This window comes from Nerophis lumbriciformis, linkage group LG09, assembly GCF_033978685.3.
Source record: "Nerophis lumbriciformis linkage group LG09, RoL_Nlum_v2.1, whole genome shotgun sequence".
NCBI lineage: Eukaryota > Metazoa > Chordata > Actinopteri > Syngnathiformes > Syngnathidae > Nerophis > Nerophis lumbriciformis.
The window spans coordinates 18,720,061-18,742,687 of record NC_084556.2 but is presented as its reverse complement, the minus strand read 5'-3'; the positions used below and the strand labels follow the sequence as shown (position 1 = coordinate 18,742,687).

General features: G+C 41.0%; 1 protein-coding gene across 1 annotated transcript; it reads right to left on the bottom strand.

Moving 5' to 3' along the window:
* Window positions 1-5,045: 5,045 nt before the first annotated feature.
* prdx4 (peroxiredoxin 4) lies at window positions 5,046-22,311 on the bottom strand. The gene is made up of 7 exons (XM_061962397.2): window positions 22,016-22,311; window positions 11,235-11,352; window positions 11,025-11,141; window positions 6,817-6,939; window positions 6,601-6,731; window positions 6,470-6,504; window positions 5,046-5,142 (listed from the first exon to the last, which is right to left on the bottom strand). Exons 1-7 carry the CDS (start codon window positions 22,218-22,220, stop codon window positions 5,092-5,094), a joined length of 780 nt encoding a protein of 259 aa, XP_061818381.1. The 5' UTR covers window positions 22,221-22,311; the 3' UTR covers window positions 5,046-5,091.
* Window positions 22,312-22,627: the final 316 nt, after the last annotated feature.

The window sequence follows — 22,627 nt, the reverse complement described above, 5'->3', positions numbered from 1 at the left end:
TCCCACTAATGTTTTCCAAAGGCTTGGGATACAGGACATACTACAACCAACAACACGCCCTCTCTATGGTTATGGGGGTGAGAGGCTATCCGTCGGAGGAAAATGCAACATTAAATGCCAGTATAAAAGCATCCATCTGACATTAAAGGTCCACATCGTTGACACACAAGCTCCTACAGTGTTAGGATTAAAAGCCTGTTTGGATTATGGACTCATTAAACTTACACTGTCAGTGCACAGCACACCTGAGACATCGGTTATGGATGAGTTTGCTGATGTGTTCATAGGAATAGGACTGTTTCCTGGAGAGTGCACAATTCACATTAAACCCGAAGCAGTACCTGTAGTTCACCCACCTAGGCGCGTCCCTCTGGCCCTTTGTGACTGCCTCAAAGAGGAATTACAAAACATGGAAAAACAAGACATTATTGTAAAAGTCACTGAACCAACTGAATGGGTTAACTCAATGGTAGCAGCAGAAAAACACGCACAGGAAAACTAAGAGTATGTCTGGATCCAAGGGACCTAAATAAAGTCATCAAACGCCCACAATACCCCTTACCTACCCTTGAGGACACCACATCCAAATTGGCAGGAGCCTGTTTCTTTAGTGTAATGGATGCAATGTCAGGCTACTGGGCCATCAAGTTCTCAGATGAGTCCTCAAAGCTGACAACCTTCAGCACTGTTTTCGGACGATACAGATTCCTCCGCTTACCTTTTGGACTGATTTCGGCTCAAGATGAGTTTCAGCGTAAAGTCAACAAGACTTATGAGGGTTTGCAGGGTGTCACAGCAACAGTCGATGATATCCTCATCTATGGCAAGACTAACGAAGAAAATGATACCAACCTCCGTGCAATGTTGCAGTGCACCAGGGAGCAAGGAGTTAAGCTCAACCCAGATAGGAGTACAAGCTGTGCCACTGAAGTCAGCTACTTTGGGCACTGAATCACCAAGGATGCAATCAAGCCTGATCCAGCCAAGATTGCAGCTGTGAGGTACAGGGAGCCATAGGAGACAACGGTGAGCTGGAAACAATCCTTGGCATGATTAACTATTTGTCCAAATTTGCCCCTGGACTGTCTGATGTCAATGCATCCATGTGTCACCCGTTAAATGATTCGAGTGAATTCAGATGGGATGCACAGAAATAGGAAGCATTCGGAAAAATTAAAGAGCTCCTCACTCAGGAACCAGGTCCAGTGTTAAGATATTTTGACCCGAGCATGGAACTCAGACTCCAAGTTGACGCATCAAAATAAGGATTAGGGGAAGTACTATTACAAGAAAGAAAGTCCATAGGCTATGCATCCAAGTCACTAACTGATTGTGAAGTAAATTATGCACAAATTGAGAAGGAGTTATTTGCTATTCTGTTGGGATGCAAGCGTTTCCACCAGTACATATATGGTCGCCAGATCACCGTGGAAAGTGACCATAAGCCACTTGAATCAATTTAGCGAAAACCACTTGCAGCAGCGCCTCCAAGGTTACAAAGAATGATGTTTCAGCTACAGAGGTATAACTTCACCATCACTCACAGACCCATGCAAAGACATTCCTGTCGCAGACACTCTCTCCAGAAAGTCACTGCCTGACCATGACACCAGCCTCAGTGAAGGTATGGACATGCAGGTGCACACTGTTTATAGCAACCTACCTGTCAGTGACACCAGACTTGAAGACATCAAGGTAGAGACTGGAAAGGATGCTCAACTCATCTTGCTGAAAAGGACAATTAAGTCAGGATGGCCCGAGGAGCGGAAACAATGCCCTCAGAACATAGCGGAATATTGGAACTAACGGGACGAGCTCTCACAGATGAATAACATCCTGTTCAAGGTGGAAAAATCATCATACCCAACTCACTGAGCACAGAGATGTTATCCCGTATCCATGCAGGTCACATGGGTATGGAAAAGTGCAAACAAAGAGCCCGTGACATCATCTTCTGGCTTGGGATGAACAAACAGATTGAGGAGTTAGTTGGGAAATGCCACATCTGCAATGAACATAAACCGTCAAACACTAAAGAGCCAATGATAAGTCACAATATCCCAGACAGGCCATGGCGAACAGTGGCTACTGACCTGTTCACTTGGAACAATGAAGATTATTTAGTCACAGTGGACTATTATGGCAGATACTTTGAGCTAAACAGATTACACAGCACCACAGCTGCTGCTGTTATACATACACTAAAATATTTTGCAAGACACGGGATACCAGAGACTGTATATCAGACAATGGTCCACAGTACAGATGTAGAGAGTTGTATGTTTTTGCAAACACATGGCGGTTCACACACATTACCTCCAGCCCACGCTATCCTCAAAGTAATGGCTTAGCCAAGAAATCTGTTCACATTGCTAAGTCCCTCATGGAAAAGGCCAAAGCTGATCAGAAATACCCTTATCTGAATCTGCTTGAATATCGCAATACCCCAGTAGACAACTTCAAACTACCAGTTCAGCTGCTCATGAGTCGTCGCACACGCTCAATCCTGCCTAACACCCATCAGTAGCTGCAACCCAAAACCATCAGCCACAAGGATGGTCACATCATGAGGACCAACAAACAACACCAGCAGAAGAAATACTATGACAGATCAGCTAAGCAAATGTCACCTCTGCATGAAGGACAATACATCCATTTTTAGGAGAAAGGCTACCGGAAACCAGCAGTTGTCATTCGTTCAGCTGATACTCAAAGATCATACCACATACGCGCATCAGGAGGACAAGAATACAGGCAAAACAGACGACATCTCCTGGACACAACAGAGACACTGACCACTCAGACTGAAGAAAACACAAAACATGACACACAACATGCACTGCACACTGACACACAACACACTTCAAAGATAACAGGAGAAACAGCCCAACAGGCTGTGCGGCATCAGACAAGGTCTGGACATGAGGTTAAGCCCAAAGTTGTTCTGGACTTATAGAAATATGCTCAATGGTGTTCAGATACATACAAGTCAATGACATTGTGGTTGTGTTTCTATTTACAATATGTAATCCAGTAAGACATTCAAGCAAGTTAAGTGATAATTGAAATCTGTTTGTTGAATCCTTACTTTATGGCAGTCGTACATGTGCTACTTTAATTTCAATACGTTTCAGTAAGGGTTATTGCACAGAGTGTTTTCTTGAATGTTGTGTTTCATATTTTTACTTGGAGCTGGTGTACTTGGTGACGGCCTTGGTGACGGCCTGCGATGAGGTGGCGACTTGTCCAGGGTGTACCCCGCCTTCCGCCCGATTGTAGCTGAGATAGGCTCCAGCGCCCCCCGCGACCCCAAAGGGAATAAGCGGTAGAAAATGGATGGATGGATGGTGTTTCATATTTTTCTAAAAGAAGGGGGATGTAATATTCTTAGGTAATACGATCTCCAAGCGGTCCCTTAAGTATGCACAAATATGATTGACCCAAGGGACGAGGCACTTCCTGTTTTATCGTTGCCCAAAATGTGATGTGTTATTCCCAAGAGTCGTGAACTGAAGTACAGTTCGCAGCACTTTGTGTGTTGGCTCAACTTATTTCCACAATACAGAACAAGACACCTGTGAGTCTTTTTTTCCAAATTAAATTAAAATTTACAAAAGGACTGGGGGAGAAAAAGTGGTAAGCACTGAAACAGATAAGAAAATCGCGCAAGTATATAATTTTAATATAGTTCACATGAATCACTGTAGATAAATTAAGCAGGGACCAGCAATCAAAATCTCCCTGATACTGGAAAGTTGTGGAACAAAGAAAGACAAAAAAAAGGTCTGCACATTCCCCTTCACATTTAGGGTAATTTTCTGCCATTTTTCAGGACCGCCGATGAGGCTATGGAAGGTCTCCCTAAACTCCAGGACAAGTAACGTGCCATAGAAGCAAGACTTTTTTTTTTTGCACAAGCCCTTACAACGTTTAATAAAAATTAAAAAAATTAAAAAATTTAAAAAAGTATTCTGCCATTTTCTCGATGAGGGTTCGGGACAGTTCCCTAAATTCCAAGACCAGTAACGTGCCGTGGAAGCAAGACACTTTTTTTGGCGTAAGGGTCCCCTGTTACAACATTTAATCCAAAATCATTGCTTTGAAAAAAAGTGTAATTTTATGCCATTTTCCAGACTCCCCATGAGGGTGTGGGATGTCGCCCTCAACTCCAGGACTGGTAATGTGCTGTAGACGCAAGACTGATTTTTTTTTTTTTTTGCGCAATGGTCCCCCTTTTCAACATTTATTTTAAATGGGGAAAGTGTAATTGTCTGCCTTTTTCAGGTGTCCAAAGTCAGGGGCTAATTTTGTATTGACCGTCAGCACATTGTAAAAATAAAATAACCCCCCAGAAATATATATTTTTTAAAAACCCAGCAAAAATGGTGGAAAAAAAAGCAAAACCGGCATAATGTTAAGATAACAAAAATAAATCTTAATAGTCATGCTGTCAAATGATTGTTTAAATAATTATGATTAATCACAGGTTATACTTGCATCATTTAAATTAACTAAAAATGGACCCCAATATATGGACACAAATGCTATTTGGATGTCATACATACAGGAACATTTAATAAATGTTTCACTTGAATGTACGTCACTTATTTGTTAAAAACCTGGCAACTGTAAAGGTTTGTTTTGGCGTATGCATTGACCTGATCACTGACTGTACAATACACACACCTTTCAGGTAGTTAGTTGTCTGCAGTTCAAGTAGAGGAGGATGGGCACTCAAAATAAATAGTGTGCTTAATCTGCGAATATACAGTACATGTTTAATGTGATCATTTTTTGTGATTAATTGCATGAGTTAACTTGTTATTTTTGACAGCCCTAGTTAATACTAATAATTAATGCAACAAAAACATTTTTAAATAGTATACCATTCTTTTTATTCTTCTTACAAAATGTATATACCGGTATTTGTATTTATTTATAAATAGGTTTCTTGAACACTACTTACTTATAAGTCAATATGTTGTTTGGAAGTTATTCTCACATGAGAATAACTCAATACCACAAAAACATTGACAAGTTGAGAGTATTTCCAAGAACACAATTTATTTGAATTTTCATTTTTTTTCCCCTTCAGTTCAGTTTATCAAAATACTTCAGCTTGCCTGAAGGGTCAGGAATGATCTGCGGGATAGAATGAAATAAATTAAGGCCAGTCATGTCATAAAACAGTTAAGGTTTAAAATGTGTCTTTTTTTTAGTAAAGATAATGCAAAAACTAAAAAACAAATGTCCACAAAAAATATGAAAGGGCGAGGCTTTAGCCAAAGGAGAACCAATTAAATTTAGATTTTGATCTAAGCGTGGCTACTTTTGCAAATATTTCCCCCCCCCAATTTCTTAATCGATTATTTAATGACTACTTGTCCAGGGTGTACCCCGCCTACCGCCCGAATGCAGCTGAGATAGGCTCCAGCCCCCCCGCCACCCCAAAAAGGGACAAGCGTAGAAAATGGATGGCTGGATAAATAAAGACATGAACAGGAGGAAGTATTGTATAGTGTTTGTAGACGTAAATATGTTTCTTGAAGTATAACCAACTAGAGCAGAGTTCTCCGCAGAAGTCGTAGTAGTAGTATAAGATAGTATAGTATGTGATGAATTATAATGCATACATTTACACTAACACTGTGTATGTTTTATGGATACAATGGAACCTCGGAACCCTTCCATGTACAAACTTTTCCATTTACAAACGACAGACAGAATGAAACTATACTTTGGTGTATAAACCTTGTCTCTGTGTATTAACGTTTCATCCACCCATTTTGTGCCCGGCAGCATATCCATTGTGGGTGGGCTGATCGATAACTGGTGCTCATTCAGTCTTTTAAAGTGTTTTTTTTTAGCCTTTTAACAACATTATTCTAGTTTTGCAATCTCAATAAGAGTCAAAAGAAAGCACTGGACAAGCGGTGTGTGGTTTTAAACTTTCAGGAAGCATCTACAGCGGTGTCAACACTGTTCCCCCATCCCTTCCAGTGCACGTCAAGAAGATTAACTGAAATTAAATTAAATTTTAATTTTAAATTATTGTAATATCCTGGGTGTTAAAAGTAAGGAGTTTTGTGATTTCAAACCGAGTGCATCACATGGCTAGAGACAGTGTGTGCGTGTTGGCAGGGCAGTGCAGGCGAGGAGGACAGTTCAGCTTGTTGTTGTTTTGACTTTATTATTAAATAGAAAGATGATCCATCACCCTCTTGTTATATTTGTTTAAAACACCGTACTGTATAGCGCTTTATATTGTGTTCAAAATGTACAAACCTTTACTAAAATATGGACTTTTGTCGGTGCTTGAACCCATTATTCATGTTTAAATTGTTTCTTATGGGAAACTCTGCTTCACCATACAAACGTTTCTATTTACTAACTCTGTTCAAGAACCAATTAAATATGTAAATTGAGGTTCTACTGTATTGGGAAGTTAAATAATCAGTCATGAACTCACTGTGTCACTGCCTGGCTTCCATCCTGCTGGGCACACTGAAAAAGTGTATTTTAATTCCAGTTAGAGCATTAAGAAAACAACAGCATGAATCATAAGTAATCCAACAGCTACTAAAGGTGAGCTAATGGTACCTTCTCCGTGTTTGTCGGTGTACTGAAACGCTTGAACCAGCCGCAGTGTCTCGTCCACGGAGCGTCCAACTGGAAGATCATTCATAGTGATCTGCCTCAGGGTGCCTTTGTCATCAATGATGAAGAGTCCCCTGAAACACATCAACACATGTGAAGGAAGGACATAGGTAGAAACATCTAAACCGCTTCAGCTCTGTTCATCTCCAGCTACTGTACCTCAGCGTGTGGCCCTGATCCTCCAGGTAGACTCCATAATCTTTGGAAATCTGGTGAGTGACATCAGACAAGAGAGGGATTTTCATTTGGCCCAGTCCTCCCTGTTTCCTGGGTGTATTGATCCTGATAAAGGAAAATATTAGCACAATCAATGTCAATAAATACTTCAATGCTGTGTTTACTCAAAACAATAAGATTGAGCAGGAATAAATGGACATACAACATGACATAATCATGCATATATAAGGGGAAAAAGTTGTCAAAAATAATTCCTGATCTGATCCAGATAGCACATTCAGAATAATTCGAAAAAAATACTGGTGGTATTACACTTTGGTTTTCGTACGCCCCACTTTGCCCTATATTTTCCCTGGTTTGTATTGGCATTACTTTTTCAGTTGGGCCTTTTGAAACACATTACTAACAAAAACTGAGATACCATCCATCCATCCATCTTCTTCCACTTATCAGAGATTGGGTCGCGAGGGCAGCAGCCTAAGCAGAGAAGCCCAGATTTTCCTCTCCTCAGCTACGTTCCGGGGTATCCCAAGGCGTTCCCAGGCTAGTTGGGAGATATAGTCATCCCAACGTGTCCTGGGTCTTTCCCGTGACTTCCTACCAGTTGAACGTACCCGAAACACCTCCCCAGAAAGACATACGAGGGGCATCCTGACCAAATGCCCGAAGCACTTCATCTGGCTCCTCTCAATGTAGAGGAGCAGCGGCTTTACTGTGAGCTCCTCCCAAATGACAGAGATTCTACCCCTCTCTCTAAGGGAGAGCCCTGCCACCCGACAGAGGAAATTCATTTTGGCCCCTTGTACCCGTGATCTTGTCCTTTCAGTCACAACACAAAGCTCATGACCATAGGTGAGGATGGGAACATAGATTGACTGGTAAATTAAGAGCTTTGCCTTCTGGCTCAACTCCTTTTTACCACAATGGATCAATACAGGTTCTGGATCACGGCAGACACCGCACCAAGCTGCCTGTCGATCTCACGATCCTGTCGATCTCACGATCCTGTCGATCTCACGAGCCACTCTTCCCTCACTTTTAAACAAGACTCCGAGGTACTTGAACTTCTCCACTTGGGGCAAGATCTCCTACCCAACCCGGAGATAGCACTCCACCCTTTTCCAGGCGAGAACCATGGACTCGGATTTGGAGGTGCTGATTCTCATCTTAGTCGCTTTGCACTTGGCTGTGAACAGATCCAGTGAGAGCTGAAGATCCTGGCCTTATGAAGCCAGCAGGACCACATCATCTGCAAAAAGCAGAGACCTAATCCTACAGCCACCAAACTGGATCCCCTCAACGCTCTGACTGCGCCTAGAAATTCCATCCATCCATTTTCTACCGCTTGTCCCTTTCGGGGTCGCTGGAGCCTATCTCAGCTGAATTCTGTCCATAAAAGGTATCAACAGAATCCGTGACAAAGGGCAGCCATGGCGGAGTCCAAGGCTCACTGGAAACGGGTCCCGCTTAGTGCCGGCAATGCGGACCAAGTTTTGGCACCGATCATACAGAAAACGGACCGCCACATTCAGGCGCTCATAAACCCCATACTTTCTGAACACTCCCCACAGGACTTCCCGAGGGACACGGACGAATGCCTTCTCCAAGTCCATTAAACACATGTAGACTGGTTGGGCAAACTCCTATGCACCCTTAAGGATCCTGTCGAGAGTATAGAGCTGGTCCACAGTTCCACGACCAGGACGAAAACAACACTGCTCCTCCTAAATCCGAGATTCGGGAGATGGGGGGTGGGGAGGTGGGTGGGGCCTGTGGCTAAGGCGTGGTTGAGGTGGGGGGTGGGGTCGAGGAGGGTGGGGTTGGTGGAAGCGGGGAGTGTATATTGTAGCATCTTGGAAGAGTCAGTGCTGCAAGGTGTTCTGGGTATTTGTTCTGTTGTGTTTATGTTGTGTTACGGTGCGGATGTTCTCCCGAAATGTGCTTGTCATTCTTGTTTGGTGTGGGTTCACAGTGTGGCGCATATTTGTAACAGTGTTAAAGTTGTTTATACGGCCACCCTCAGTGTGACCTGTATGGCTGTTGAACAAGTATGCTTGCATTCACTTGTGTGTGTGTGTGTGTGTGTGTGTGTGTGTTAAAACGGCGTATATTATGTGACCGGGCCGGCACGCTGTTTGTATGGAGGAAACGCGGACCTTGACGACAGGTTGTAGAGGACGTTAAAGGCAGTGCTTTTTAAGACACGCCCCCAAAATTGTTAACCGGGTGGAAATCGGGAGAAATTGGTTGCCCCGTGAGATTTTCGGGAGGGGCACTGAAATTCGGGAGTCTCCCGGGAAAATCGGGAGGGTTGGCAAGTATGGGAACACACCCTCTGGTTCCCCTTCTTGAAGAGAGGAACCACCACCCCGGTCTGCCAATCCAGAGGCACCGCCCCCGATTTCCACGCAATGTAGCAGAGTTTTGTCAACCAGGACAGCCCCACAGCTGAAATACCACTGTACTATATGGGGATTTACAAGACTTAACAGAAATATAATGGACATCTGCAAAGTTGTGAATAAGAAGATTAAATATATGATCATCTGTGCTGCAAGGGTATATATAGATTTACATATTGAAGTAAAACATGCAATACATTTAAAAGATAAATACCCGGTATATACAAATTTTGATTAATATCCTATGCATGCAATAATTTTGATAAAATAAAAACAGTCATTAATATTTTAAATATTTGTGTTTACTGTTTAGTAATGACTTTCATATTCAAACTACACTGTTAAATCCATGAACTTTAATAATTCCCATGAAAAGTGTCCAAGCGAATATTTCCAAAACAATCGATGGAAAGTTACCAGGATGCAGGAATACTGACATGCTATCTCTGGTATGTGGAACATCACTTTGTTCAAGGATTTACCGTAGTATATTGCAATCAGGGTCATCCCGTGGCCTATGCGGTTGTGTAGGGAAGGCCTGATCAAGGCCAGGGCTTTTGTAAAGATTTCAAGATTTCTTTCTTTCATTTAAATCCTTCCAGTTTTAAAAGACGTTATTGAAGTTCAGATACAAGCCATAATAAAATGTACGAGTACCTACACCCCCTTGTAAGATGGCCTTCTTGGCAACGGCAAACAATCAAATCTGCGTCGAATACTTTACTCTACAAACACGGACAGTTTTGTTAACGTTTTACTTTTATATCTTATAGCACATCAGTGTAGTACGTTCAAGTAACCTTGATTGAAGATCGAAACAAACGTCACTATGTTTCAAAGAAAAAGGCTGCACTAATATTATTATGATAGTAATAATAATCATCATAATAATGGTTTATTATGATGATTATTATCCACTGAGAGAAAGTTATTTTCATTAGCATATTTACTCATCCATCCATCCATCCATTTTCTACCGCTTATTCCCTTCGGGGTCGCGGGGGGCGCTGGAGCCTATCTCAGCTACAATATCTAATTAAATAATGACTAGTTATATTATTAGTAGTTATATTATTGTTAAAATGCACATTTTTGCTACTTTAAATTCAATTTGTTTGCACTTTTTTGTAAAAAAATTAAAAAAAAAAAAAAACCTTAACAAAACATCAAATAATTTAGGGGCGTTTAAGGTTACTTAGGGAGCCTTTAGCCCCTCCTCAAAGGCCTAATGACTGGTTTGAAGGCTTGATGAAAAAAATTATTGCTGAAACATGTACATTTTGTGGGCTTTCGAATCATGGAGTGTGCCACCTACCATTCTACTGACATTGGACCATAAACTTTGTTTGTAGCTACAAAAAGCCTAGAGCAGGCCCTGAGTGTGATACTTCATTAAATTGTGCCCTCTACTGATTGCTGCCATGAAGTAAAATGGACAATGAAACCTCGATTTACCAACTTGGTTCTTGAACAGGGTTCGTAAGTGGAAACGTTTGTATAGTGAAGCAGAGTTCCTCATAAGTAAAATTGTTAACATGAATAATGGGTTCCAACTTCGACAAAAACCCATATTTTTGTGAAGCTTTGTACACTTTGAAGACAATATAAAGTGCTATATAGTACTGTATACCAAACAAACATAACAAGGATGTGGTGGATCAACTTTCTATTTGATAACAACTGAACACGTGACTGGATCCAAAAGTTCCCAAATAGAAGGGTTTTGTAAATCAAGGTCCCACTGTATTTTCACAACAAACAAAATTCAACATCAACATGTCAGGTTACCAGGCCAGGTGAGTGAACTGGGAGTCCACCGAGCAGGCGACCACCTCCGTGTTGATGGCCTTAAACTCGTGCATTCGATCGCTGAAGGCAATGATCTCAGTAGGGCAGACAAATGTGCTGGGAAAAAAGATTGAGACAACATATTTTGGTTTTTTTTAGAGTTCCGTCACTTACATCCATGAAGTTGTTTGTGTGCCTGAGCTCACTCACAAGTCGAGAGGATAGAAGAAAAAGACCAGATATTTTCCTCTGTAGTCTGACAGCTTCAGCTCCTTGAATTCACCATTGATAACTGCTGTTCCTTCCCAGAGTGGAGCAGGCTTTGAAACTGGAGAATGCATAAAATATTTAGATTTCTCATACTGCTACAAATACATGACAACTTTGGTCTGTGTTATGCAAAAATGTGCAGTAAGGGTGTCCCGATACAACTTTTTAACTTTTGATACGATACCGATATTAGAGCCCTGAGTATGTTCCTATACTGATAATTAGAGATGTCCAATAATGGCTTTTTACCGATATCCGATATTGTCCAACTCTTAATTACCGATACCGATATCAACTGATACCGATATATACAGTCGTGGAATTAACACATTATTATGCCTAATTTTGTTGTGATGCCCCGCTGGATGCATTAAACAATGTAACAAGGTTTTCAAAAATAAATCAACTCAAGTTATGGAAAAAAATTCCAACATGGCACTGCCATATTTATTATTGAAGTCACAAAGTGCATTCTTTTTTTTTTTTTTAACATGCCTCAAAACAATAACAGTGCAATACTTTTTCATAACATGGTCACTACTGCCTAGTTTCTCTTGTTATATTCTTATTTTACTGTTGTATTTTTATTCTCATTGTTGCTTTTTATTTTTATTCTTATTGTAATATTTTTCTATTCGGTTTCCATTTATACCCCCATTATTTACTTTTTAAATTTGATCTCAATTCTGTACACTGCTGCTGGAATTTTAATTTTCCTGAGGGAATTCTCCTGAAGGAATCAATAAAGTACTATCTATTTATCTATCCAAACAGCAGCTTGGAATTTGGGACATGCTCTCCCTGAGAGAGACTACGAGAGGTTGAGGTGGGCAGGGTTGAGTTTGGTGTGGGTTCACAGTGTGGCACATATTTGTAACAGTGTTAAAGTTGTTTATATTACTATATATATTATTATATTACATTTTAAAGCATTGATCTGCCGATAATATTGGCAGCCCGATATTATCGGACATCCCTACTGATAGTATTCCGATGCGATATCAGCAGGAATCATTGTTGATCAGGGGTGATGGGTCAAATGCAGAGAATAATTTCGCCACACCTAGTGTGTGTGACAATCATTGGTACTTAACTTTAACTTAACATACTTTTATTTTGTAGTATGAAATGTTAGAAGAGGCCTGATCAAGTGAAATTGGTCAAACAGAGAACAATGGTAGCTATGGAAAAACACTAACCTAATTAATTATTACAAGGTGTGTGTGTGTGTGTGTGTGTGGGGGGGGGGGGGGGGGGGGGGGTAGCGGGGGTGTATATTGTAGCGTCCCGGAAGAGTTAGTGCTGCAAAGGGTTCTGGGTATTTGTTCTGTTGTGTTTATGTTGTTTTACTGTGCGGATGTTCTCCCAAAATATGTTTGTCATTCTTGTTTGGTGTGGGTTCACAGTGTGGCTGGCGTATATTTCTAACAACGTCAAAGTTGCTTATACGGCCACTCTCAGTGTAAACTGTATCGCTGTTGATGAAGTATGCGTTGCATTTACGTGTGTGTGCGTACAGAAGCCGCTCATATCTTGTGCCTGTGCGGGCACGTTGTTAGAAGGGATGAAAAGCGGACGAGACAACAGCTCGGAGAGGAAATTAAAAGCAGTGCCTCTAAGGCACGCCCCCAAGACTGTGGAATACGAGAAATAATGACTGATGAACACCTTCGTTCGATAATGAAGGTTGCCTCAGCTCAAAGCCTGAGCCCCGACATTAATGAACCAGCATCCAAGAAAAGATGACAGGTATCTGGCTTGGGCACATCAGATTAGATCAGTGTGTTGCAAACTGAGCAGTTTAAAGTCCTGAATGGTTGGTTTATTCATTATTTTATTTTCAAATTTATTAGCCTGTGGAAAAAGTTAATATTGATATTTACCTCAGAAGGCTGCAAATAGAAAAGAGGCATTCAATTTTTATTTAAATTGTATTTGATATGCCATTGATATTTTTTAATTATTATTATTATTATTTGAAACTCAATTTTGCATGTCACTATAAAGTTATACGTATAAGCCTTGCTTGTTCAATATTTAATGCAAAAATTGTTTGGGTCTCTATCAAAAAGGTTAATTTGTTCAACCTTGGCCCGCGGCTTTGTTCAGTTTTAAATTTTGGCCCACTCTGTATTTGAGTTTGACACCCCTGCTCTACATAAAACAAGAATGGGAAAGAATTCCACTTTCAAAGCTTCAACAATTAGTTTCCTCAGTTCCCAATCGTTTATTGAGTGTTGTTAAAAGAAAAGGTGATGTAACACAGTGGTGAACATGCCCTTTCCCAACAACTTTGGCACGTGTTGCAGCCATGAAATTCTAAGTTAATTATTATTTGGCAAAAAAAAATTTTTTTTATGAGTTTGAACATCAAATATCTTGTCTTTGTGGTGCATTCAATTGAATATGGGTTGAAAAGGATTTGCAAATCATTGTATTCCGTTTATATTTATATCTAACACAATTTCCCAACTCATATGGAAACGGGGTTTGTACAAGTGTCATTGTCACTGGAGGATTACAGGACAAGAAATAGCTTAACAACATGCTACACCACAAACCGTAGGAGGATATACTAACCGCTAAGCTAGAGCTCCTTAATGTAAACAAAAGGAGCGGATCGATACAAAAATCAATAGTAATGATATCAAGGACAGTATCGGTATGGTGGATACTACAGAGAATAGATCAATATATTTATTATCACAAAATAATTTGTCTTTTTTGTTATTGTTTACAAACTCAGGAAATAGGAGCGTAGTATTTGCTTTTGTTGAATATGTTGCACTTTAATATACATTTTGTATCTAATAATAGGTAATAAGGAAATTATTTGAATATTGGTACACTGTCATACTGCGTTTTTGTCTGATTATAATTGTGATCAAAAATGATTAAGTATGAGATAGCCAACAACTGGAAATGATGCAATATGTTACAGCATACGTGAGTAGCTAAATTAGGAGCCTTTTAACTTGTCTTTAAATGGTTCAATTATCATTTATATGATAAACAATATATTGTGATATTTATAGTTATCGAAAAAAGCTACAATATATGTCGCGATATACATTTTAGGCCAGTGGTTCTTAACCTGGGTTCGATCGAACCCTAGGGGTTAGGTGAGTCGGGCTCAGGGGTTCGTTGGAGGTCAAGACACACCCGACTCATCGTGTAAATAAAAACCTCTCCCTATCGGCGTATTATGGATACGGCAACAGCAGAAGTCACCCTGATTTGCAAGTGTGTAATTTGTTGTGAGTTTATGCACTGTGTTGGTTTTGTTGTTTGAACAAGGTGATGGGACGGCGTGGCGCAGTGGCAGAGTGGCCGTGCGCAACCCGAGGGTCCCTGGTTCAATCCCCACCTAGTACCAAACTCGTCATGTCCGTTGTGTCCTGAGCAAGACACTTCACCCTTGCTCCTGATGGGTGCTGGTTAGCGCCTTGCATGGCAGCTCCCTCCATCAGTGTGTGAATGTGTGTGTGAATGGGTAAATGTGGAAGTAGTGTCAAAGCGCTTTGAGTACCTTGAAGGTAGAAAAGCGCTATACAAGTACAACCCATTTATCATTTATTTATGTTCATGCACGCTTCATTTTGTGCACCAGTAAAAAAACATGGTAACACTTAAGTATGGGGAACATATTCACCATTAAATAGTTGCTTATTAACATGCAAATTAGTAACATATTGGCTCTTAACTAGTCATTATTAAGTACTTATTAATGCCTTGTTCGGCATGGCCTTATTATAAGCCTAACCCTCTAACCCTGGCCCTAACCCTCTAACCCTAACCAAATAACTCTAAATTGAGTCTTTGTTACTTAGAATATGTTCCCCTAGTGTCCAAAAAACTCTAAATTAAGTCTTTGTTACTTAGAATATGTCCCCCATACTAAAGTGTTACCAAAAACATATAACTTCGTCTTGAATTTTATTTTTCACTAAAGAAGGGTTCAGTGAATGCGCATATGAAACTAGTGGGGTTCGGTACCGCCAACAAGGTTAAGAACCACTGTTTTAGGCCTATCGCCCATTCCCTGAAAAAACTGCATGGTGGTACCTTTAAGACCCATTGAATTCGAAACACACATTTATACAAGATATACAGTTGTGGTTATCAGTTTGGAAGTCCTCTGCCTGGAAAACATAGCCCGAGAATGGTCAAAAAGGGATCCCAACTATGCCTGCATGATTAATCGACATTGAATCAACATCAAGGTTTTAATCAGTGCGATAAATATCAGCAAGAGGCTGAGTTTTTTTTTAATGTATTTTATTTTTTCTGCTGTCACCGGCATTTGAGTGACAGACATGTTTGCCAAGTCTCGTGTTTGTTCGGCTCTCGCTTCAGAGAGAAAAACGTCTCACTGTGTGTATTGTTCTCAGCACCTGAGCGCGTTTATTTAACAGTGGAATTAAATGACCACAGTGAGCCCTCTTTTCAGTCATCTCTAACTTTGTCTTGGCGGGTGGAGAGTGTGGCGCCACACACGGGAAGCACAGACGAAGAGTCTCCTTACTCGCCAGTGAGAGGTTCCGCAAAGTAACAGAAATTAGGAGGAAAACAATATGATTACAAAGCTAAATGTCCCATTGTGGTAATATATCAGCTTCAAATTGGATGGGCAATATGAGCCAATCAACACGGATGAACGAGCGAGAATGCTGTGATCACGTGATGGCAACAAAAAAAGACAACGCCTGGCCTCGTTTTTCAACTGGGGAAAAATGTATCTTGAAGATGTTCAATATTTAAGTGAATTGCTTGATCACAGAAATTAGTTCATTTCATTTATTAGATTTTTTATTTATTTAAGGTAACCAAGGTATTTATCTTCTAGTTACAGTACAATGATAAACAATTCTACAATAACGAGATATACGGGTTTATATCCTTTTAAATGATTACTTGCATTATTATTATATATTATTATTACATTACATTATAATCACTGTATAGTTGTTATTGGTTTGATCTTTAGTTAAAGAGCCTGATGTAAACAAAAACTCTGAGTCTGTTTGCATATATAATGCCTAATATTGTTTTAAGTAAATCAGTGCATATCATTCTAATGTGAGGCACCTTGAGAGAAGAATATATCGACACTCTAAAAGCAACATGTCTTCCTTCACAGTTTATTGCATTTTTATGTATAAAAAGTCAAAATCACAAATCGAAACGCAATTTTGGAGAGAAAAATCACAATTAGTTTTTTTCCGCGACCCACCATAGAATCACAATGCATCCCGCTTTTGGATGTTTTTTCCTTTTGGGGCTGGGCCTTCAGCCCGAGTGCAGGCCCCCACACGACCCCGAAAGGGACAAGCGGTAGAAAATGGATGGATGGATGGATGGCTTCCAATACACAAATAAGATGAAAGCATAATCAGTGTAGTTGTCAGTATTTTTTTTAATACACAAGATCTCAGAAGAACTGGACTGTTTGGTTTGTCTTGTCTTACAAGATGTTTCGCAGCTGCTCCAAGTAAGTTATCAGTTTGTGCTCATAGACTTAGATTGGTCAGCTCTAGTCCAGCGGCTAGATATTTATATTTATAAATATTCATACTCCAAAAACCATGAGGGTGTGCCTGGGCAAGGATGGTTTCGCCCTATCGTAGTGAGAAAAACAAACGCACGAACAATCCTAACTGTCAAAGCCAACGACAGTCGTTGAAGTGTAATTTCCCCTCGACAGCACTGAGGTATTGTGTGGCACAACGATCGCTGTGGATCGACGACTACCAGTCCAAAATAGTCGGAATCCCCAACGTAAGCATTCCATTCAGTTGTAAACAAATGGCACAATTAGCATTCTGGTCACCTTCTGTGACCACAATGTTTCTAACTCCTGTTATTCGTTGCAGGCTAAATTGCAGAGTCTTTTAGGAATGGTTGAAAGGACAGTTTTGTATGTGGGAGACAGGTGGTGTCACAGACCACCTCCTCTGTTTAGGGATAGTCTTTCAACCTTGACATAGATTGCATCCCTCACTCCTCTTTCGAACCATCAGTCCTCACTGTCCAGAATCTGTACATTTTTCTTCTCAAAGGAGTGCTGTTTCTCCCTGAGGTGCAGGTACACAGCAGAGTCTTGGCCTGAAGAGTTTGCCCCGTCTATGCTGTGCCATGTGTCGGCTTAGTGGTTGTTTTGTTTCCCCAATATATGAATCGGTGCATTCATAAATACAATCCATTGTTTTTGTGGGTGTTGGGTGTCCGGTCTTTAGGATGCACTACTCTCTGTCTCAGGGTGTTGCCTGGTTTGAAGTGTACTGGGATTTTGTGTTGGTTAAAATTCTTCTGAGTTTCTCAGATAGACCTGATACACATGGAATGAAAATAATTTGCGTCCGTTACTTTTTTCGTCCTCATCCACACTGTTCTTGTTATTCCTGGAACTGGATGCACTTTTCACAAACGACCAGCTGGGGCATACTGTACTTGCTAACCCTCCCAAATTTTCCGGGAGACTCCCGAATTTCAGTGCCTCTCCCGAAAATCTCCCGGGACAACCATTCTCCCGAATTTCTCCCGATTTCCAGCCGGACTTAAGGCACGCCGCCTCCAGGTCCGTGCGGACCTGAGTGAGGACAGCATGTCGTCACGTCCGCTTGGCCAACCAAAAAGTAACCACAGAACACTATACTGTAGTGTTCTGTGGTTACTTTTTGGTTGGCCAATGGTTTCCGTTGTATTGCGCACCCTGACGGCAAGTGTGGAAGTCAGTTCTGAAGTATGAAGTAAAGAGCAGTGTTTCCCACACATTCATTTATTTGTGGCGGCCCGCCACGAAAGAATTACGTCCGCCACAAATGGATTTTTCGGCTTTTGACTCGCTCGACCGCTCATAAAAGCAATGGGACTGTCTGTGAATGTTGCTTGTAGTTAAACCTCCGGTGCAGTAGGTGGCGGTAGCCTACTATGCATTGTAACTCCGCCAATAGCACTTAATTCACCTGGTGGGCCAGAAGAAGAAGAAGAAGAAGAAAAAGAAGAGGAACGGACGGACGGACGGACGGACGGACGGACGGACGGACGGAATCAAAATACTCGCCGGCTACTTTTCATAATGATGGCGCTTCCTACGTTTCTACCTCAAACGTCCAAAAGCTGCTGAAAGCCTTGATCCAGGATGCCATGGGGAAAAAAACTTAAATGGTGCCTTTTGGCGACTGTTAGCAGCTTGGTGGCTCATAGTCGGCTAGCTAACGCTTGCTAGCGTGGTAGCATTGCTTCATTTTTACAGGTGTTATAGGTAGATAGGTTATAGCTGCATCGCTCGCGGCTCGTCATATATTTAACGTTAATCCGTGATTTCACCGAGCGTTTCACTGACGGTGAGCAGCCTGACGCTGCTTCATTAACACCGCCGCTGTTTGACTCGTGGCAGACGCACGTAGTAACAGTCACGTGTTACAATACCGACGAGCTAACGTGTCCAGGTTATAACCATGTTGTCAATAAACACACATGGACTGAAGCTAAATTGTCCACTGCAGCATGTGAATGCAATGAAAAGAATAAAATCTGAGCCAACCAGCTGTTAAAATGTTGTCCAGGTTAATGTTTTGGCCATTAAAGGCCCTTAATTTCAAGATTTCAACTGTGATCGGGCTTTAAACAGGTGGCTGACCTGTTCAGATGAGTGTAACTGCTACTGGTCAAATAATGTGAAATAGCATTTAATTTTACATGTATGCAATGCCATTTAAATGTAATTATAGATAATAATAATAATAATAATAATAATAATAATTACTGTGTAGTGTAGTAAATAGTCAAAGGGAAGGATTTTAGTAAGATATAAGCCATGAGCACTACACAGCCAGAAAAAAACCTAGGCAGGACAAGTAAAAATATTGGGGCAAGTAGATTTGAGAAGTCGGGCAAGTAGAAAAAAACCTTAACGTTGAACCCTGCATGTGTTGAGCTGCTGCCGCTTAAGGTTAGACGGCACTGTACATAGAGTGGTTCTGCTCGTTAGTAATAAATTCTAATGTTGGATGTTCACTCCTTCACACAGATGAGTATAGAAAAATATTTTCAACGGCCGAAAAGGGCTGGACTTGGAGAGGAGGTAGGCCTACAGTCCGGACCACAGGTGCGACCTGTTCAGCAGCAGGAGGAGGAGGAGGAGGGTGACTGACTGTGGCAGGACACCTCTGCCTCTGTTTCACTTCATGTTGCTGGTAAATAATATGGTTGTAGTAGTAGGCTAAAGTTAAATGATTTAGTATTCACTAATTAAAGGGGCAGAGCTTTAAGAGACATTTTAGCTTTTATAATTTATAAGATATATTTTTTGTAAGAACCACAATTAATAAATATATTTCAGTGAATCACTAATTGTTCAAATCTGTATATAAATATGTACATAAAATGTTGTAATTATATTCCAACTCCGCGTTCTTCTTGGTTCTTACTGTAATGCCCTGTATGTTGGCATTAGCCAGGCCTCCCTCGCCCGCCTGCAGCTCGTGCAGAACTCTGCTGCTCGTCTGCTAACACAGACCCGCAGACGTGAGCACATCACCCCTATTTTAGCGTCCCTTCACTGGCTCCCTGTGCGTTACCGAATACATTTTAAACTCCTTTTATTTGTTTTTAAATGTCTAAACAACCTCGCGCCAACCTATCTCTCCGACCTCCTTCAGCCTTACTGCCCCACCCGATCCTTAAGATCAGCCGATCAGCTGCTGTTGACGGTCCCTGACACAAGGCTGAAGCTTAGAGGTGACAGAGCTTTCGCCGTTGCTGCTCCCAAGCTCTGGAACGACCTACCCCTGAGTGTTAGACAAGCCTCCTCTCTTCCTGTTTTTAAATCTCTCTTAAAAACATACTTTTATTCCATGGCTTTTAACACTGAGTGATATCCATCCTGCAATGGCGCCCCATAATACACCTGCTGTGATCCTGTTTTTTATGTTTTTATGTTTTTATTAATTCTATTTTAATTATTTATTTTTTATCATGTTCTGTTTGTGTTGTGTTGTGTTTGCTCGGTACTCGTTTTATCTTTTAACCTGCTCATTGTACAGCACTTTGGCTACCCCTGTGGTAAATTTTAAATGTGCTTTATAAATAAAGTTGATTTGATTTGATTTGATTTGGTCATCGCCGCTGCCGCCAGCCACCCCCACCCCCCGCCCCCCCCGCCCCCCCGACCACACCACCGCAAATAGATGCCTGTCCTGTGGGAAACACTGAAGAGACGTAACTTTGTCACCTCGCCTGGTTATTGACTCCAACCCAGAATATTACACTGCCCATACCTACGCTCCTTCAAAGGCTGTGCTACTGGCTGCAAAGCATTGCACTTTCAAATACAACAATGAGTAGAGAGGAGTGTTATGTGTGTATATGTGTAAATAAATGAACACTGAAATTCAAGTAATTATTTTATTTATATGTATATATATACCGTATTTTTCGGAGTATAAGTCGCTCCGGAGTATAAGTCGCACCGGCCGAAAATGCATAATAAATAAAGAAAAAAACATATATAAGTCGCACTGGAGTATAAGTCGCATTTTTGGGGGAAATGTATTTGATAAAAGCCAACACCAAGAATAGAAATTTGAAAGGCAATTTAAAATAAATAAAGAATAGTGAACAACAGGCTGAATAAGTGTACGTTATATGAGGCATAAATAACCAACTGAGATCGTGCCTGGTATGTTAACGTAACATATTATGGTAAGAGTCATTCAAATAACTATAACATATAGAACATGCTATACGTTTACCAAACAATCTGTCACTCCTAATTGCTAAATCCCATGAAATCTTATACGTCTAGTCTCGTACGTGAATGAGCTAAATAATATTATTTGATATTTTACGGTAATGTGTTAATAATTTCACACATAAGTCGCTCCTGAGTATAAGTCGCACCCCCGGCCAAACTATGAAAAAAACTGCGACTTATAGTTCGAAAAATACGGTATATATATATAAGAAATACTTGAATTTCAGTGAATTCTAGCTATAAATATACTCCCAACCACCACCACCAAATCTCCCGAATTTGGAGGTCTCAAGGTTGGCAGGTATGAGCTGGGGCAACCACAGGTTTTGAGGGCTTCCCCCAAATGTCTATGCTCTTTCTCTTTGGCCTGTGGGCTGGTAGGAACATTATCAGCTCTGTGTTGTAGGGTTCTGATTACGGCCAGCACAACACAGAACTCGTTTGCATCAAAAAAGTTTGTTTTTCTCACTGCGATAGGGCGAAACCATTCTTGCCCAGACACACCCTCCTGGTTTTTGGAGTATAAATATTTGGGGTTTTGGCACCAGCTGCTGGACTAGATCTGACCAATCTAAGTCTATGAGCATGAACTGATGAAGCCTACTCGGATGAGCGGCGAAACATATTCTAAGACAAACCAAACAGTCCAGTTGCCCTGAGATGACAAGGACCCGGATGAATGAAAACATCCATAGACATCTCATAGAAGAGGGCTGCTTCCTGATGTTCCGGTTTAGCCCCGCCCCTTTAGTGTCGGCTACTCCATGGTAAGCAAATCAAATAATGACGTGTCCTACAAAGACCCATGCTACTTTTATGCATGTGCAATTTATTCATTATGGCCATAGCAACCAAGCAATAAGTAGAAGTAAATAGAACATTTTATACGTTTCTATCGTCCTGTGGTTTGGACGCACCAGCGCAAAGACAGTTAACGTGCATGGTTAAGAGTAAAAAGACTCACTTTTGGCTTTGCTGAGGTGCAGGGAATGATCCGACACAGGAACACGGAAAGCCTCCCCAGGATAGACGTGTCCTCCCGCGTAATTGTGACACTGAGAGTTCTTCGGCTGCTGGGCGCCTTCTTCGGCAGACGTGAGCGTCAAGACGAGCAGCAAAGCGGCACAAAATATCTCCTTCGACGGGCTGAGGTGGACTAAAGCCTCCATAATGTCGTTACAGAGAACGCAATGGTGTGTGTGTGTGTGTGTGTGTGTGTGTGTGTGTGTGCTGCTGTGGGAAGGAAGGCAGGCTTTTCACCCCGAAACCAGACGTTTACATGATCTTCTTCTTGGATGTCATGAAGCCGTTTTTGCGCTGTTTACGTTGCATTACTGCCACCTGCTGGAGATAATAATGTCATGATGGACATATAGGAATTAATTAACCTTATTGATATAGTAATTGTATTCATCAAATACAATTGTAATGTCTGTTACATTTTTATCTTAATTGTACTTTTATTAATGCTTACATTTTTAGGTTAATGTGGGGTTTTATTAATGAAAAATAGCCGTTTTGCTAACACTGGCATATTAAGCAAAATCCGAGCGCTTTTTTCACGTCTTTATCGAAT

Coding starts and splice junctions, on each gene's coding strand:
- prdx4 (XM_061962397.2), bottom strand. CDS start 22,220: ATGGAGGCTTTAGTCCACCTCAGCCCGTCGAAGGAGATATTTTGTGCC. Junction 11,142..11,234: donor TTCTTCTATCCTCTCGACTT/GTGAGTGAGCTC, acceptor CTTTTTTCCCAG/CACATTTGTCTGCCCTACTG. Junction 6,505..6,600: donor CACCGACAAACACGGAGAAG/GTACCATTAGCT, acceptor ACACTTTTTCAG/TGTGCCCAGCAGGATGGAAG.